The sequence below is a fragment of the Jaculus jaculus genome, chromosome 7 (genome assembly GCF_020740685.1).
Source record: "Jaculus jaculus isolate mJacJac1 chromosome 7, mJacJac1.mat.Y.cur, whole genome shotgun sequence".
In the NCBI taxonomy this organism is placed as follows: domain Eukaryota; kingdom Metazoa; phylum Chordata; class Mammalia; order Rodentia; family Dipodidae; genus Jaculus; species Jaculus jaculus.
This window is the reverse complement of record NC_059108.1, coordinates 25,734,983-25,755,138: the sequence shown is the minus strand read 5'-3', so window position 1 is coordinate 25,755,138 and position 20,156 is coordinate 25,734,983. Positions and strand designations below refer to the sequence as shown.

The window sequence follows — 20,156 nt, the reverse complement described above, 5'->3', positions numbered from 1 at the left end:
GAGAGTCAGAGAGAGTGTGGGCATGCCAGGGCCTCCTGTAACTGCAAATGAACTATAGATGCATGTGCCATTTTGTGCATCTGGTTTTATGTGGGTACTGGGGGATTGAACCCAGGCCATCAGGTTTTACAAGCAAGTACCTTTAAACCCTAAACCATCTCTCCAGCCCCCTTTTTGTCTTTGATGGCACTACATTTGTATGAGTGATATCTTGAAAGGGTCACTTAAGATCTCCTACTGTAGGCATAGGGAATAAAGAGGCTAAGTTGGTAGGTTTTTGTGCTGGAAGCAGTGGATGCAAGTCTCATCTTTGCAAGGATACCTGGACATGCTAGTGCATTGTTCCATAGACATCAGGATCAGGTGGTGAGCTGTACTGAGTTATCATAGGTGAAGAGATGCATCTGGACTCTCCATTGTTTAAAAGTTCACTTTCATCCACACAGGCTCCTAAAGAGTCTGTATAGAGTCCTGTCAGAGGACATTGCAAAGTCTTGAGCTAAGATGCCTTCCACCTTTGCAGCAAATCTAAACTTAAAACTGACACCAAGGGCTGGAGAGATGGTTTTGCAGTTAAAGCACTTGCTTGCAAAGCCTAAGGACCCAGGTTTAACTCCCCAGAACCCACGTGAGCCAGACGCACAAGGTGATGCATGTGCACAAGGTCACACATGCACACAGGGTGGCACACGTGTCTAGAGTTTGATTGCAGTGGCTAGAGGCCCTAGCATGCTAATTCTCTCTCACTCTCTCAGTTTCTCTCTCTCTTGCTTTCTCTCATACCAAAAAAAAAAAAAGAAAGAAAAAAAACTGCCACCAAGCTGGAGTCACTTTGCGTGGGGGAAGTGAGGATGAATGGAGAACTAGGTTCAGTCTGGAGCCTGCTTCTTCCATCCTCTGGCCTGATAGCATGGTGTCGCTGGGCCCTTCATCTGACCATGGCATTTTATTTTCTGATGCACTGCAGTTAGGACCAGCCTGCTTCTGGGTGTGGCGTGCTGAGAATCTGCATGCCTGGCAGTGACAAATGCACCCAGCACACCTGTCTCTCAGGCAGACCTCCGAAGGAATGTACAGCTGCTGACTGTAAGCTGCTATCCAGCCACCCTGAGCAGACAGCCTGGGGACATAGCTTACCCCCCTTCCTAAAACAATTCTCAATAAAGCCAGAGTGGGCTCACACCTACACTCAAGAAGCTGAGGACTATGAGTTCAAGGGCAAAACAATAACAACAGTAACCAAAAAACCAAAGCAAGCAAACAAAAACAGGTCACAGTAAAGAAAAGGATTTATTTAGCCCTTCACATGCACATTGGTAGAAAGCGTTTGATATGCCATCCAGAATGTTCTTCTGGGTCATATAAGCATCTGCATTTGTGAAGGAATAGACTCTCAAATCAACCACTCATGGGCTATCCCATTACTGTTTTTGAAGGGGAGAGAGAGAGAAAGAATGGGCATGCCAGGGCCTTCAGCCTTCTGTGAATGAACTCCAGATGCGTGTACCCCTTTATAGCGCATGTGTGATATTGCACACTTGCATCCCTGTGCAACTGGCTATGTAGGACCTGGAGATTCAAACATGAGTTCTTAGGCTTCACAGGCAAGCACCTTAACGGCTGAGCCATCTCTCCAGCCCCACCCCACCCCCCGTTTTTTGAAATATGGAAAGTTTTTTAAAGGTGAAGACATACCAAAACAGGACCGACAGAATGATGGTGTATGTTGGTATATATTAACTATATCTAATGTCCAGTCAAACACAGACACGCAATAACATGTACGTGTATACAAATGCCACAAATGTTCTTCTCCCTCCCCTTCCTTAAGGATACTTTAAATCTACTGAATACTCTCAGTAGGATATTGAAGTAGGCATACATACATGCAGGTATCCACCTGCTCAGGCCATCACAGGAGAGCGATGCCCAGTCACTCCCTAACGTCTAGAAGCACCACAGAGAGAGGAAGTGGAGGACAGAGGAACACCAAGGAATCTTCAAGAATGAGAGTGAGCCTGAAAGAGCAAAGTTCCCCTGGGCTCTGGGTGTCCTGTTTGCTATGCACTGTCTTCCTTTGTGAGCAGTGTGTAATCCTCCTTGGGCTAATGACATTTCATTCAGAGGACTGAGGGCCATTGTGTTCTTCCTGGGTGAATTGAGTCTTTGGGTAGATAAGGGAACTGCAGAGAAAAGCCTCATCCCACACCTCCAGAGCAGAATACCATACTTAAGGGTGACATTCCCTGAACTCCTTCACCTATATTTGTGGAGAGCACCTCAACTTTTATTGTGAGGCTTGGGCCAACTGTTCTTTCATTCCACATCCCCCATGACAGGTTCCCTCTGAGATGTCATAGGATCCAAATCATTCATTACCATGGCAACATGAAATTTCTGTGTCAATACATGTACTTACAATTTTTTTTAAAATTGCTACACAGAAGTACATTGCACATGATTGTCACAATTCAGTCATTTCTTAGATATTTATTTCTCCTGATGTCGTACACTTGTGAATATTCTTGACTTGCTCCATACTTTTTCTTCTTTATGAATTATGAGAAGTATAATTGATATAATTTATCTTTTAACTCTAACTTTTGGAAAAGGCCAGGCCAAAGTTGTACTTTAAACTTGACTGTTGTACTTTAAACTTGACTGTTGTACCTTAAACTTGACTGTTGTACCCCAGACTTGACTGTTGCATAGGTTATCACAGTTGCCGAGAACCACAGGCAGGGCTGAGTGGTAGAGTTCAGAGCCAGAGAGCCGAGGCTAGGTGTGGGCTTGGCAGAGGGCACCCACCAGCATCGGTGTTCAGGACTAGTTGATGGTGATGCAGCGAGGGCACCCTCACCGAGGCCCTGCAGGGCCGAGAGGGAATCAGCGCTGTGGCGCACAAGGCTGTATGGCTGGAACAGACAATTGAAGAGGCTTGGATGCCGGGCCGGGGCCAGCATAAAGAAGCTGCTTCAGCTTCAGGGGTGGCGCACGCCTTTAATCCCAGCACTCGGGAGGCAGAGGGAGGAGGATCACCTTGAGTTCGAGGCCACCCTCAGACTCCATAGTGAATCCAGGTCAGCCTGGGCTAGAGTGAGACCCTACCTCAAAAAAAACAAAAGAAAAAGCTGCTTCATAATCCGTGATCCCTCTGACCTGCAGGCCCTGGGGAATCCCCGATCTGGACCATCTCAGCCCTGCTGCCCTCTCTTACTCTATGAACCTCACCCCGCTGTGCAGGACGTCTAGCAGTATAAGTCTGCTATGCTGACAGCAAATGGTTGCAGGCTCCAGGCGAGAAAACCCACAGGGCTGGAAGGCTCCGCTCCCTTTGCCAGTCAGCCACCCTCCAAACCACCTCCACGCCCCCATTTCACTTAACCCTGCAGCTCCCCATCAAAATCCTGTCTCTGTGCTACCTTTTAAACCATTCTCCTTTTAGCCTACCAGGAACAAGGAAGTCTCGTCAAATCTGTGTTTTGTGCTGCCCTTTCTGTCATCTGCTCTTCCCCTAGAATCTCCTACCCTTTGCTCCTCTCTGTTGAAATCATGGTCTATTGTCTGTGAGTATGGAAGTTGTCAAAAAATAATTCAAAATAAAAGAAGTCATCTGAGAGCCATCTAGCACATCTGACAGTCTTTTTTAAGTTTCTCTTTGTTAAGTTGTTCCTTCATCTGTTTTTGAGACAGTCTTACGTAGCTAAGACTGGCCTTGAACTCCTGATCTTCCCGCTTCTCCCTCCCAGTGCTGGGATTTCAGGCATGCACCCCTACTGCCCCCCCCCCCCACACACACACCTCTTGCTTCATGCCCAGAACTATAAACTTAGCACCGTGTTGAACAAGGAAAACTCAAATGATGCTGCCTCCAGCTCCAGCAGATGCAAGTCTTCCCAAGCTGAGCACACAGGGGCACGCCTGCAGTCACCACACTGATTGAGGCTGAGGCAGAAAGATCACAAGTTTAACACTAGCCCGCAGTACAGTTTGAGACCCTATGTAAAAAAAAATAATAATAATAATAAAAGAATACCAAATCAAATAAAGACGTCTCTTCACAACCCCCTGTGTATCGTCACTAGGCACCCAGATTCTACTGTGTAATCCCACTGTATGATTTTATCTTTCCTGACATCAAGGCCTCTAGCTCCACATCTTCCTCTTGTCACTTAACTTTTCTCCCAGTGGGCTCTGGTGTGGCGGCTGAGACCATGAACAAAGGACAGTGAAGGGACAGAGGAGCACAGGAAGCCTGGAAAAGCAGAGTTTATTCTACAGGACACAAATGGTCTCACCAATTCTCTCTAGGATTTAGAAGAGCATTTTGATCAGGAGGTGGGAGGGATGTGAAGAATTTTATAGAACAAAGATTACAACACAGGTAGAAAAAAAAGCAAACAAAACAAAAAGAATGGAGGTAAGAGCCAGTATAGATTCAGGGGAGAGGCAACCTTACTGACCCCTTGGCCCTCCCTGAATTGAATACTTCCATTGCTTCTGTGAAGCAGGGTGTTTTGTGTTACTGTTTTTGAAAGAAAGCCTGTCATATACTTGTAACTTCTGTTTCTTATAGGCAACTATGGTCCTGAGCTCTGCCCACTTCTGGCTGGGGTTATTTCTCGTTCCTACGGCATGCTTGATGGAAGATGTGGCATGGAGAGCGTAAGTGGAACATGACATCCTAACTCCGGGCGCGGCGCCTCTCTGTCTTTGCAACTTCCTCTTATGTGAGCCCTGCTCCGCGATGCTGAGGGCTATGGCAACTCTGGAGAAACAAGTCTCCCATCACTTTCCAGAGAAAGACTGCTTTTGAAATTTAAGCTTACATTTCAGTGTATAAAAATACAGGCAAAAGGGGGTCCTGAGTGGTTATGTGAAGGTCAGTGGAGTCATTGCCTTGTACATGATGATCAAGCTTAGGAAATATGACACAGGACTCATCTCTGGTTACATCTTAAACTTAATACTAAGCAATCACAAATGCGGCCTCCACCTAACCCTATGCTTAAAGGAAACATATGTACATGTAGGTCATCTCGATGACAAGAATGCAGTAGTCTTCATTTTTCTAAACATTTCATAATAGGAGTGTTTTTAGTAAAATTCTTCTAGAAAGTTATAGATTTATGAGAAAATCACAGACATGAAATTACAATATAGGTTAAGTAGGAACTAATTCATAGTCAGCTTTTGCTTCTGTGTTCGAAATTATACCATTTCTAAAACAACTTGTATAAAATGTAAGAGAAGCAATGATGTCCCAATACAATGTGAATTTTAAATTTCACCCAGGAACAAAAGGAAGATTGGTCCAGTTGAGACAGTATTGATTTTCATTTGAGTGGGCCTAATTCCTCCTAGAAACAGTTGCCAACTTTCCTGGAAATTGAGCCACCTAGCTTTGGCAAACCATAATTATTTCGAGGCCCTGAGGTAAAACACTGAGACTTTAATCCAAACCTTCCAGGTAAAGACATTAGATTTTTTTTTTATCTCCTTGTTCCTCCCACACTCAGTGAGAATTATTCTTGCCTGGCAGTTAAGGATGACTTTTTAAAAAGTCTTCACTTTGGCACTGCCTTGACAACTGATGATGATACCTAATGCAGAGGTTTGGAGGGTGGCAAAGAATTTTCTAGCACATGCATTTTGTTTCTTTTTTTCTTTTACTAGTGTTTTGGCTATTATTAAAATTTAAATAAGTTTAACTTCTTCAGTGCTTTGACTAATCATTACTTTATTTGCCACAACTATGTTCTATAAATGGCTGAGTCAGAAACCTTGGAAATGAATGGTAGATTATAGCCAGGAAAGATAATTTCACCACCTAAGAGACACACTATAAATATATATATATATATATATATATATATATATATATATATATATATATTCTGCTAGTTGTTCATTGAGCCAGCAGGCCCAATTTTGGCACAACAGACTTCCCATTTCCTAGCTAAATTTATCCTGTCATATAGATAAATTAGTTTTAGAGAAATGCATCTTGGCTTGTCTCCATCTGATAGTGTTTTCGGTGCTCAGTGGTCGAAAAATAGTAACGTGCTCATAGATTAGTCTCCAGCTATCTTAATTCAGCATCTCAAATTAATGTCATGAATACAACTTTTATCAAGACCACTTCTGCCAAGTGGGTCTTCAGCAAAAGTAACCTTCGCTTCATTTCAAACAGATTGTTTACAGATTGTGGAGGCTCTATGCCTCCTTGTCTGTTTTCGGAATCTTTTCCAATTGCACTCCAAGTACAAATTCCCTGTCACCATGAAGCAAATTATCTCTTTCCCTCCAACAAGACTTACTGTAGCCCAGCCGGTAGGACCAGCACTATAAAATTAGCACCATTTACATTGAGCGAGAATAAATCAGATGATCTGCCGTAGCTCCAGCTCCAGCATATGGAAAGAGTAAGAGTCACTTCCTCTCCAAGGAGCGTTCCAGCTGGGCTCCAGCCTGACCTGGGCCCCACAAAGAGGTGCCAGCTGCCAGCAGGGGAGGTTGGCCTTGCTTGCTGTATTGCTGAAGCAGTTGCAGCCGTTGTTGCTGCCGCCTGGCAGGGGTGGCAAACCCAGCTTCTCCCCAAGAGTGACATCCCAGCTCAGGGTAGAGCAAGAAGGGGCCCAAGTGATGCCCAGAACTGCTTCCTGAAACATGCCTTTGTCTTGTTCTATTGGAGAACAGCATGTATTAGCTAACCTCCGGAATGTCTGCCCAAAGCATATATGAGGCCCAAAGCCTCATTTGCAACATCTGCTGGATGCCTAAACCTCTGTCACCACCGTCCTCAAAAAACAACAGTTTTGTAAATTTACATGGGCCCTGTCCATTGACCATGGGACCATTATTCAGTCTAATATTATGCTCCAAGCTAAAAATATTTGTCAAGACAAGTAAATCCAGCAGCTCCTCCCAAGGACAGAAAGCATGTAGTAAATTGCTTGCTTCAGTACTCAACCTATGCTCACCATTTCTGATCAGCAGCTTTGGAAAATGTTCTTTCTTTTTGTAATTTTCTTTTCCCCTACACACTGGGCAAGTGTGTTAATCCAGGTTGTCCACATCCATCCATCAGCTAGTTTCTATTGTCAGGACATTTTCTTCTTGTGATCCTAGGAATCCAACACAGGCCTTGCACAACCAGATGCAATTCCACTGAGCTGCACACCCAGCCCTTGGTTTTTAAGATGAGGTCCAGTCTCCAACTCAAAATCCTCCTGCCTCTGAGTTCTGGGTGCACAGGTGCCACAGCCTAGAAGCTGGCTCCCCTCTCTTTAGACAGGGCTTTGAACTCCAGCCCAGGCCACGCTTGCTTTCTCAAAGAGACTGCTGTGAGCGCCCTTGAAAGAAAGTTAGTCGTCGCTGGCACCTTTCCACTTTGTTTGCCCAGTCTCTCACTTCCATTTCAGGTCCTAGGCTGTGAGAAGCAAGAAAAGAGAAACCAAATGGAGTCATTCAGTCACTTTTTCCATGAAGTCCGTCAACTTTCTGGATGAAAATCCATTATTAGACCCTCTTAAGTTAGATTTGGAACACCATAAAAAGTCTGCCCTACTATCCTGTTCCCTATAAGTTTTATGAGAGACCGAACTGCATTCTGACTGTTATTAAAAGGAATGGTCATATGTGATTCCCTGGCTCATGAGAAGTCTTAGTAGAAGCATGAAGTGTAAATTACCCAGAACTATTTTAATATCCTTGGACTCTTCCAAATGCTCACCTGTGATGGCAGGTTTAGGGTTCCTCATCCTGGAGGAATTTTTGCTACCGTCACTTCACAAAGGTAATGCGAAACTCAAGGCCATGGAACACAGAGAACAAGTTTCCTTTTATCAATCGGTAGCTCTCAGCTTTTACCAAGTGTCACACAATACATTCCCCAATTCCAGAATGACTTTATTTCATTATTATAATCCTATATTGGCAGTTAAATGGCAATAAAAGATAACAAGCAATTTTTATGTACAAAAAGGCCTTGATTTTTTTTTATTTTTTGAGGCAGGGTCTCATTCTAGCCCAGGCTGACCTAGAACTCACTCTGTAGCACAATCTGGCCCCAAGTCCATGTCAATCCTCATACCTTGGCCTCCCAAATGCCAGAATTAAAGGTGTGGACCACCACACCTAGCCTTTTTTTTTTTTTTTTTTGATTATTTGTTTGTTAACATTCTGACCAAACTGATTTCCTAGCAGGACATTGTATTTCCATTTTCATCTGCAGTTAGAATTTATGTTTCCATTTGATTTGCTATCCATTCATGCAAGAGAAGGAATTTTTTAAAAAAAGGATTAGAGCTGGGGAGGTGGCATAGTGTTTAAAGTGCTTGCCTGCAAAGCCAACGGACCCATGTTCGATTCCCCAGGACCTACATAAGCCAGATACACAACAGGGCACATGCATCTGGAGTTTGTTTGCAATGACTGGAGGTCCTAGAATGCCCATTCTCTCTCTCCCTGCCTATGTCTCCCTCTCAAATTATTAAGTAAATAAATAAAATGTTTTTTTAAAGGATGAAAAGTTCAAGATGCTGATCCAAGATGCCGTTTTATTTTTCAAAGTCCCGAAGGAACTGTACAATGAAAGCAGAGAAAGATTGTTAGGGGAAAGTACCGTGACCAGGGGAAGGGGTCAAGAGAGGGAAATGGAGGGAAGTGAGAATGATAAAATTCGGTTGTATAAATGCATGAAAACTCCACAGTGAAACCCACTATTTTATACAATTAGTATAAAATAGTAAAAAAGAAGAAAGAAAATGAAAAGAACCTAGAGACATCCTTGCCTAGATCGGAAAGCTCACAAATGACTCATCTGTCTCATGTAGCCCCCTCCCCATGCTGTCCCTTCTGTGGTCACCTGCTGTCCTAAGTAGGGTGAGATGAAGAGACCCTGGGCCACTGGACATCAGCCACGTACAGATAACTAGGCTTACTCTGCACAGCGACGACTCACAACCCTGTGACCCAAGCTCTAGCCCACAGTGACACCCCGTTGCACAGCAGTATTGCATGCTTATAAGTCTGACTAGATAACCCATCAGTGATGCTCAAGTCACTATATATATACTCACACAGAGGAAAGGTTGGCTCACTCTAATTAATTTGGGCCTTATTAGGTGTTGCAGTCAGGTTTGCATTACTGGCAGAAATCACCCACCAAGAGCAGCTTGTAGGAAAAAAGGTTTATTTTGGCTTCAAGGGGACGCTCCATGGTGGCAGGGGAAAACAACAGCATGAGCAGAGGATGGACATCACCTAATCACCAACACCAGGGAGACACCAGCAACAGGAGAGTGTGCCAAACACTGGCAAGAGGAAACTGGGTATAAAACCCGTAAATCGGCCCCAACAATGCACTGTCTCCAGGATGTTAATTCCCAAATCTCCATCAGCTGGGAACCTAGCATTCAGAACACCTAAGTTTATGGGGGAACACCTGAATCAGACCACCACATTAGGTAATAGTGTGTGAGAAAATAGTTGTAAATTGCTAGCCTCCCTTCTATTCAAGTGCTGCATGCAGAAAGACAAGCCAGAGGCTCTCAGAAGCTCAGTTCCCAGGCTTGCTCACAGGAGCCAGCTGGACATATTATCCAGTTGCCCACACTTGCTGGTGTGGATGTGGTGGCATTCACTGAGAGCACACACAAAGACTCCTGGGAGCGGGTGCACAGGCCACTGGCCTCTGAGGCCATTCAGCAATGTCAGGGTGCTGGATGTTGCATTCTTTTTTTTTTTCTTAGCGTAGCTGCAGGTCCCAGTGTCCTGTTCCCTGTACCCGCCCACCCCACAAGCCCCATGCCTAATCTTCCTTTTCCAAGCTTCCTTCTTGGTGACCGTTATTGTTGTTCCTGACCCAGCAGAGCACAGCGGGGCTGACTTAAGAGGGTGACTCCTATGCAGGAGGAAGGGGTGGGAGGGTGTTTAATGGTGGAGTGAGAACCACCCCGGGCCATGTGAGAGAACACACTCATTCCTCAAGACTAGCCAGACTCATCCCACAGAGCCATGAATTTGGAATGACTTCTGCAAAGTGGGACTTGATGCTTAGTTGACTTATTATCAACATAGCCCCATAAGCCATGAGATGAAAGGTACCGTTTGGAGACTCATTCAAGAATACTGGACAGTATAAGTGTTAACATCCTTTCTGACTATCTCGTCCACAAAAAAAAAAAAAAAAAAAAAAAAAATCATGGACCATGTTCTCATTTGTTGTTTAAATTAAAATTCCACAGTCCCCACTTTGAACTGTGGTCTTTTATCAATACTGAGCCTCAGGACAGCGTTTGAAGTAATTAAGGTATTACGTGTTAAAACCTGAGTGGTTTTCCCTTGTTTATTCTGTGGGAAAGGATGGCAGGCGAATCTTCTATGTCTTCCAGCTAATACTCCATTACAGATTAACGTGGAGTGCTGGCTGACCCAACCTTATCTGTGCAGACTCTCGATACTTGAAGGCACAGGGAGGCTGGGAGGAACAGCCTCATATTTCCAGATTGTTCTTAAGACACCATTCTCACTTCTGAGCAGATATGCTCAGTTCTGTTCCGATTCTGTCTGAGCCCTGGTGCTGAGAGACTCCTCAAGAAAGGACCAAGGGACCAGCACCTATGCATAGAGAGGGACTTAAAATCTCACGGGCTTTCCAGCCCTGCAGGGAGAGCTCTAGGGACCAATTCCTGGGTCTTTAGGAACCTCATGGTCCCTCTGGTCTGAACGGCTTGATTCTCTGCTCTTTGGAGAAACAATGCCTGCCATTCACAGTCTGGGCCACATCTGTGACACTCAGGATGCTAAGAGCTGTGGAGGTAGAGCTCATGGTACATAGTCAGTGAACGCTCCTCAGTGTCTGGGCACCCTTGGCCAGAGGTCATCCAAATGTGGTGGAGAGGAGGGTGGCTGATCTTCACAGCTATGTCAAGGTCAAGTATCTGTTCTGTCTATTCCCCCAATCCAGGGCCAAACACACCTACAAAAAGACGCTGCTGGAGGAGGTCCAGGAACTGGAGACCAAGTCCAGAGTGATGGGAAAGGCAATGCTACGGGACAGTAATGGCAAGAGGTGAGCAGCTCCTCTGAGCATTCTCCCTGACCTCTACCTGCTTCTCCTCCCTGCCACTCTCCCTCACTTCGCCCTGCTTTCCAGAGTTCCCCTCCTCAGCCCGGTTTCCAGTAGGAGCGCAGTAAACTCAGTTTGAGGCATTCTGATTCCACACATAGAATGCCATCAGGCTGAGATTCAAATGATACATTCTCAGCAGCCATAAGATTCTGACTTGCTGGGTAATAATAGAGGTTTCATGGAGTTCAGACATGGACAAAAGACAGAAAGCTGGCACCATAGCAATATTAGCTTAAAGCAAACAAAAATCCAGGTGTAAAGAATGGAAAAGTCAGGCTTTTGGCTTTCAGGCCAAGTCATCTCACCAGAGCTAAGCATCTGCATGAAGGCATATACGTTTAGCTACACATCTAGGTTCTATTACAGCCCACCTCTGTATACCTGGTGACAAAGTGTTCTCGATGAATCATTATTTCCTAGTGGAGTTGAAAAAGATCTTGGGAATTGTTGGCACAGAAACTGCTTTGCCTGTTTATTTGTCATGGGATGTCAACCTGCTCTGCCCCATGTATAGCAGGTGACTTGGGATGAGTGTGTGTGTGTGTGTGTGTGTGTGTGTGTGTGTATGATCAGTTACATTAAAACGCAGTCAGAGTGCATGTGTTTGAAACCTGTGTACTATTAAAAGAGATTCTTTTGGGCAGAGGAGCATCTGCAGTAATAGAGAACACTGCTGCATTAGTGTTTCAAAGATTCTGAGCACCCTTATAAGTGATGTGCAGGAAGCCCGTAGTTAAATATGAGCCAATTAAAGATCTAGATGTTGAATACTTCAGGAGTTTCTTCTTTGTGTTGTTTTATATTGTGTTTATTTGGATCACCTTTCAAAGAAATGAAGACAAAGCAGATTTTTTTTTTTAAATTCAAGGGCTTTAGAGACCTTAGAAATATGATTTTAGGAGTCTGGGAAATAGCTAAATCAGTCACGAGCATGAGGATCTGAGTTCGATACCCAGCATCCAGGTAAAAAACTCTTGCTGCAGTGGTGTGCACCTGTACTCTCCAGGCCAGTGAGAGACACCAGTTCATAAAGAAGTGGACATGTGTGTGTTTCTGAGGATGATATTCAAGGTCGTCTTCTGGACTCCACACCACACACACACACACACACACACATACATATACACACACAATATCATTTCAAATAACCATAGGTATCTTAGGAAAGAGTTTGGAGTATGTTGTTGAAGTTATGATTGAGAATTTACTTATGACTTTTTTTTACAATATTTATTTTTACATTACATTATGGTAGTCCCTGTAAAAAAAAAATCAGCCAAGAAAATGAAACAAATCTTATGATCTTCAAGAAGCTTAAAATTAAGGCTAAGAGTAAACTTAGTGGCAGAGCACATGCATGAGGCCCCGCGTTCTGGCCCCAGCACCACAGTTTTTTTTTTGAAAATAAGAAAATGACCTTGTCATTGTGATTAGGTGGCAGGGTTCTTCTATCTGCCAGACAATCTAAGCACAGACCCCAGTACCTACCGTACCTCCTACCATAGCATTCTTCGGGATCTGAAAAACTCATATTCAAAAGCTGCAAAAATTAGGCCATTGGGCAACCTTAGCCAGTTGAGATTGATAAATGAATAAAACTATAAAGTAAATACTTGTTTTTTTATTTCTTATTTTGTGTGGATATATGTAGAATGCATGCTGTGTTATGTGTATCTAGTGCATGCACGTGTGTGCAGATGTGCACGCCCCATGCGAATGCATGCAGCCAGAGGTCAGGCGACAGTGTCAGATGTCCTCCACATTGTCACCATGAAACAGCCTCTCACCGAACCTGGGACTGCCATTTTCTCAGACCAGCTGACCAGCAAGCCCCAGCAGTTCTCCTGTCTCTCCCCACCACCACCACCATACACACACCAAATGAGGTACAGGCATGAGTGACCATGCCCTGCTTTTTACATGAGAGCTGAGGAGCCAACTCACGGTGTGTCAGGCCCTTGGTGCTTACTCTTGCGAACACTCAGAGCCATCTCCCCATCCCAGTATTTATCTGTATACCTGCTAAACTTTGTAAGTTTTATCATATTCAAAAATCCTATAGTATAGGTCTTCTTACATCTCATGAATTCCCAATTATGCACAGGATTGCCAAGCAAGCAGAAACAATTTCTGACTAATAATTATAAGTACAAAGCATAATGCTAAGTTCCATTCAGACACATTAAAGGAAAGCATTCCATATGCACATTGAGGTATGAGGATGCACCATCCTGCATTTGCTCTGGCGCGGGGCAGGGGCTCCATCTGGTCTGTGAGCTTCACTCTTCACACAGGCTGTTCTCATGGATAGTGAAGAGGAGGCAGCCAAGAGGCCACTGGGCTGGGGCCATCAAGGAGGCTTCAGTGCTGTAGATAGAGTGGAAAAGAAGGCTTAGAATGTGAAGGACTCAAGTGAACAACAGCAATGAGCATTTCAGGCAAAGAGGCGCCTTCATAAGGGCACAAGTGAGACTGTACAGAAGGAAACACTCCCCACTCCAGTTGGAAGGGCCGAGAGCGCTTTGCAGAGATCTGGAGACTGTATGTGAATTCTGACTGAGCCACTTACCCATATGTGCTTGGGCAGTAATCATGTAAGGAAGCTGCCGCTTTATCTACCACAGAATGTTCATGCTTTGTGGGAAGGCATGGGACTAGAGCTTAGGAAATGACAGGTACAACCTGAACAATTGTGAGAATTCAGAGCATCAGCTGTGAGCGTACAGTTTAGCCAGAGAACCATGGTAGACTGCTAACCTTAAAAGAAAACATGTGAAGCTGAGTGTGGTGGCGCACGCCTTTAATCCCAGCACTTGGGAGGCAGAGATAGGAGGATCATCGTGAATTTGAGACCACCCCGAGATTGTATTGTGAATTCCAACTCAGCCTGGCCCAGAGTGAGACCCTACCTTGAAAAAACAAAAAAATAAATAAATTAAAAATATGTGACATCTTTTCTTATTGATAAAAGTAGTATTTTTAAAATTTTGCTAGCTGGGCAAAGTGGTGCACACTTTTAATTCCAGCTTTTGGGAGGCAGGGTTAGGAGGATCACTGTGAGTTCAAGGCCAGCCTGAGACTACCTAGTAAATTCCTGGTCAGCCTGGGGTATAGAGAGATCCTAGCTCCACCCCCCACCCTAAATTGCTGTGATAATCCAGGGCATTGCACATGCTACACCCAGCCCTTAGATTCTTGAGACAAGGTCTCTCCTTGTAGCCCAGGTCGGCATTGAATGTGTGATCCTCCTGTCTCCCCAGTGGTAGGAAGACAGGCTGCTCAGCCACGCCACACCCAGCACTGGAGCAACCAGGACCTGTGCACACCAGGTAGCATTATGCACCAAGCTAATGCCCAAGCCTAGAGCAGGTAATTGCTTTAAAAAAGAAAAGAAAAAAAAAACTGAGAGAGAGAATGAGTACACCAGGGCCTTCAACCATTGCAAACAAATTCCAGACACATGCACCTCCTTGTGCATCTGGCTTACATGGGTCCTGAGGAATTGAACCTGGATCTTTTGCTTCTTGCCTTGTAGGCAAGTGCCTTAACCGCTTAGCCATCTCTCCAGCCCTACAGCAGGTAATTCCTGAAAATCCACTTATTTGGCTTGGTGGGTAAAGTGACTGCAGCACAAGCATGGGGACCTGAATTTGGATCCCCAGAACCCATGTAAAAATGCCATGTATGGCAGCGAGCACCTGTCATCCCAATGCTGGGGTGGGCAAAAGCAGGAGAATTCTTAGGGCTCACTTGCTAGCTAGCCTAGATTTATTACGGAACCACCTTAAAAAAACAAAGTGGAGAATGACTGAAGACAACACCAGACATCAACCTCTGGCCTCCATATGCATATGTGCACATGTGTGCAATGTACTTGCACACATGTGTACCCAATACAGACACATTTGCACACATCGCACACACATGCAAAAACAATGTACTTAACAAGATTCACCTTAAGTGTTCAAGTGGATATCAGAATATATAGAGTTTACCTGTGGTTTTATAAGTGTTCCACTTAAAACTGCTTTCTGGGCGAGGGGTGGAGAGATGGCTCAGCAGTTAAGGCACTTCCCTGCAAAGCCTGAGGATCCGGTTCAATTCCCCAGTACCCACGTGAAGCCAGATGCATAATGTGGCGCCAGTGTCTCGAGTTTGTTTGCAGTGGCTAGTGGCTCTGGTGCACACATTCTCTTCCTCCATACCCCTTCCTCTCTTAAATAAATAAAAGGGGGAGAAAAAAAAAAAACCTTTTCTGAATGCTTGGTAAGTTTCACAGCTTTGTAGTTGCTGTGATTATGAGCATACCATCACACACTGTGGTTTTGAGCACACCTTCACACGCTGCGGTTTTGAGCACACCATCACACGCTGCAGTTCCAAGCACACCATCACACTCTGCGGTTTTGAGCACACCTTCACACACTGGCTTGGGCAGCCTTTCCTTCCATCCTGATCTCAGAGTGGAGCTCGACTGAGGAACTGATAGCCAGAAGATAGTGTGACGACCCAGTCCTCCTTAGCACCTATCCTTTGCTTTTCTCACTTCTGATTGCTCAGGTTTTCTGGGTGGCCCATCTGCCCACTAGACAATGGCAGCAAGCTGAGCTCTTCAGAAGGAGATTTCATCCTCCCTGACCTCCCAGAGCTCACCCATTGTTCTTTGTTCAGTTTCATTAGCCTCTTTCACACCTGGACACCACTGGGTGGGAGGGCCAGTGGAGGATGGGTAGATGCCTAGGCTCAGCCTTCTCTTTTCTGGACTCCCCTGAGATCTTGAGGGGGTTGTCTCTTCTCACATCACAACACCTTGTCCTTTTCCGCTTCTTTTTCCCATGTCCATCCAATCTTCAGTCCATTTCTCTTTCCCCCCTCTCCTCTCTCTAGCTTTTAGCCTGCTGTGTAGTGGAAACTCTATAAATATTTGCTAACTGTCTGGAAATGTAAAAGGCCAACTCAGTGAGGTGAAGAACAGACAGTAATATACTACCTGGTACGCTGGCTCATCAGGGAAGTGGCCACAAAGACATGCTAGAGGAGATGCCGTCACTTGGTTCCCATTTATCTTAGCAGCTAAGCAAACAGCTAAGGGCTGAAAGATGGCTCGGCGGTTAAGAGCACTTCCTGTACAAGCTTGAGGGCCCGAGGAGGCCTGAAAGATGCTCAAGTTCCGTCCCTAGGGCCCACATAAATAGCCGTGCCTGGTCACATTCATCTGTAACCCCAGTCTGAGACTTGAGAATTGTTAGAGTTCGCAGAAAAAAAAATCAGCAAGCTCTGGTATCAGTAAGAGACACCTGCATTCTGTTCCAGCTGCTGCAGGCAACTGCACCTTGCTGCAGGCAAGCACATGGGGCTCATGCACATATATGCCACACACTCAAAGAAACCAAATGTGTGTGTGTGTGTGTGTGTTTAAATATAAATACACACATACAGCTAAGATAGAATCCCAGGTGTGACAGACATTAATATAGTGCTACCCATACAAAGATGTCTGCAGAGGACTGGAGAGATGGCTTAGTGGTTAAAGCGCTTTACCTGTGAAGCCTAAGGACCCATGTTCAACTCTCCAGATTCCACATAAGCCAGATGCCCAAAAGTGAGGTAAAGCACTGCACAGAATCGCACATGCCCACTAGGTGGTGCAAGCATCTAGAGTTCAAATACAATGGCTGAGGTCCTGGCATGCCAATTCTCTCTCTCTCTCTCTTTTTTTTCTCTGTCCCTTTCCTTCGCTGTCTCTCTAAAATAAAAATTAAAAATCCTTTTTAAAAGATGCACACAAGCTAGGATCTGGCCCTGTGTTTCTCGGCCAGCCCAGCCTCCCTGCCCAGTGTCCTCAGCCTCCTAACCACTGTCACGCACCTCAGTTCCCACATCATTCGGTAAGAACATTCTGCCAATTCAGAGGATCTAGGGCCAAGTCACTAGCAAGTATTTTAGAAATTTTTCTTAGGAATATGTACTCATGAGAATCTCTGGGATCTGGGATTGGTGGGAGACTCCATCTCAAAGAAACAAGCGGATGAGCAATGGAGGGGGCCATCCAATGTTCTCCTCTGGCGTTCACACCCTCCTGAGGTGACACATACACACACATGCATGAACACACATACTACACACACATACCATGCCATATATACTACACACATGCATACATGCACACACACACACACAAAAGATGAACACTTTTCCCTTTAATTTCTTTTCTTTCTTGCGGGGGGGGGGGGACGTATTCTGTTCTGCAGGTAAACAGGTGAACATACTTAATGAATAGTAACCAGAGGTGCTATTATCTTAGTCTGAATAAACAACAAGGAGCCCCTTGTTTTATTGTAGATCCTGCGCTCTGTTCATCAGTTAGTTTAAGCAGGGGGGTAGGTAGACCCAGGGCTAGCGGTCTCTAATTTCAAGGCCAAGCAGTCCTGTTGCTAACCCTGCCTTCCCAGGAAATGGCAGCTGGATTCTCTTTCATTTAAGTGCTTTCTTCAACCTGTGGCTCACTGCAGCTTGGGTAAAGGTAGCCGTGTATCTGGCCTTGAGTCTTCTGCCAGCGATCATGTATCGCCCTTTGGTTTTGTGTTCTTCGTGAACACTGATGCGTGGCGCTGAGGCTGGGAGCGAGCCTCGCTTGGAGTGACCTCAGGAGGAAACCTGATCTCAGCTAGGTGAGGCTGCAGCCTTGTCCTGTCCCTCCCTGCTTCCCTTACATCCCTTACATCCTTACAGCCTGGGGCTCATGCTGCCTTGACCAGGAAAACCTAGTGCAGTGTGCCTCGCGGAAGAACACAAGCAGCACCTAAACCACACTCAGATTTTCTGAACTCATCTCCCTCTGTTCCAGACGGCACTCCCAGGGGTGCTTTTGAGAGCAATGACAAATTCAGGAAGAGAGCATGGAAGGGAGAGAAAAGCAAATAACAAAAACTCACTCAGATGTTGAGTACTCCATTCAAAAACCCTTAAACAGGAGCTGGAGAGATAGTTTAGCAGATAAGGTGCTTGCCTGCAAAGCCTAAGGACCCAAGTTCAACTCTCCAGATCCCACGTAAGCCAGACACATAAAGGTGAGGCACATGCAAGCACACACATGCCCATTAGGTGGCGCAAGTGTCTGGAGTTTGAGCACAGTGGCTGGGGCCCTGGCGCACCCATTCTGTGTGTGTGTGTGTGTGTGTGTGTGTCTTGCTTTCTCTCTTAAAAAGTAATAAATACACAAAAAATCTTAAATAGCAATCCTTGGATCATTAAATTAATGTTTAAGGACTGAGGTGGCTCAGGGTTTGGACGCTTGACTATGGTGAGAGGCTCTGGGCTCCATCCCTAACACTCCAAGTAAATAAGCAAGTGAAATAATAATAATGTTTAAGAAGTTGTTTGGCACTGGCCCAGTTGCTAGGTAGAACTGGAATTTAGGCCACTCTTACCTGAAAGACACCCACATTACGACAGTGTTTCTCCAATACTGACTTTACATAGACCCAGAGAAAAACCTATTTTCTCAGAGTCCTGGCTATTGGCACTGTATACCTCTGTCTTCCCTTTTGTTTCCCTCCATCCCATCCATATTTCTCTCTAAAATGACTATTTGTTGTTGGGTTTTTTTTTATTGGCCAAAAGGATAGGAAATTATGGCATCATTTCAGCGAACTTCTCCATGCCAGGTGGCAGATGCCTGCTTCCAGCACCTGGTTGAGGTTTATTTCCCTTCCAGCTGCATTTTTTCCATGGCTGTGTCATGAAGCAGAGCAGGGAGGCCCCTTGTGAGACAGACAGGAGGGAATGGGCCTCCAGGCCCTGCCGCTCACCCAGCTGTGCGGCCTTGACTGGGTGATAACCTTCTCTGGACTTTTCTTCTCCCCTCATGAGTTTGCTTTGAAGGTGAAATGGAAAAATCCACAGTAAATCGGTAGCATATGTAGACATGCAGAGAGCGTTGACACCCTTCGTGTCCTCTAACCTAAAAGCCAGGTGAGAATTAAATTCCAACAGCCGTGGCTTCTTCCCCAACAAAAGACGTGACTTTAGCAGGTGTTCTATTTTGTATTGTCCCCCCTTCTAGTGTTCCCTCCTCCCCCAGTCTAGGGCAAAAGGCAGAAATCCTGATGAACCACAGCCACATCACAATATGGGGGGGGGGGGGCAACCAGAATGAATTTGTTTTGTTGTTTTTGTGGTGCTGGGGATAAATCCAAGACCTCACACATGGTACACACGCGTTAGGCCACTGAGCTACATCCCAAGTCTACAGGGTGGATTTTAGATGGGGAATGAAGGGGCATCTAGGGACATCATATCCATGTGGCTGGTCTTTGGGGACTGCCCTCAGGAGGTCCTCTTGCTGACAAAGGGTTGTGCTTACCCCCTCTCTTGGACTCTCTCTCTCTCTCTCTCTCTCTCTCTCTCTCTCTCTCTCTCTCTCTCAATATCCCAGATTCTCCTGATACCCGTCTGAAATGCTGTGTCCCACAACCCCTGGTAACTTCCCCTCGGGACCAGCCCTTTCCAATATCATCCCCTGCTCTGTTCGTGATGAGCTATACCCATACCACAGAACCCCTCTGGAAGATGTCTTTCCTCATTGCCTTTGAATCCCAGGTGCAGGCCTTCTCCTAAGGCTGCCCTCTGCAGCAGCGTTCAGCCTCTGCCCCTACAAAGCCCTTTCTTCCTGCTGTTCAGGTCCTCTTTGCAGGCATTGTGGGGTTCAAACCTGCCATGGCCCAACCAACCCCCGCCCAAAGTAAGCACAGACCAGGCTGCAGAATCATGGTGTCCTCTTGCCTTCCCTATAACAACAGAGAAAACAAAACCTTCCCTCTGCCCTCTGAAGGGTCAGTGATCAAATCTGGTGAACAGAAAGAAAGACAGCATGCAGATTAGTAACAGGAGAAAAAGACATCAGATTAGCTTTCTGTTGCTGTAACAAAATACCCGAGAGAAATAATGGTAAGCAGAAAAGGGTCTTTTAAGGCCCACAGGGCTCATTTGGACTGTGGTGAGGCAAAAACATCATGGT

General features: G+C 45.4%; 1 protein-coding gene across 6 annotated transcripts in view; it reads left to right on the top strand.

Annotated features, from left to right (window-relative positions):
• Positions 1–20,156, top strand: part of Atp8a2 (ATPase phospholipid transporting 8A2) — a 651,823-nt gene that overhangs the window by 603,787 nt on the left and 27,880 nt on the right. For all 6 annotated transcript variants that reach the window (XM_045153898.1, XM_045153899.1, XM_004670531.2 and 3 more), the window contains 2 exons: positions 4,577–4,665; positions 10,973–11,077. In XM_045153898.1, coding sequence (XP_045009833.1) covers positions 4,577–4,665; positions 10,973–11,077 — 194 coding nt within the window. The remainder of the gene's footprint in view (positions 1–4,576; positions 4,666–10,972; positions 11,078–20,156) is intronic.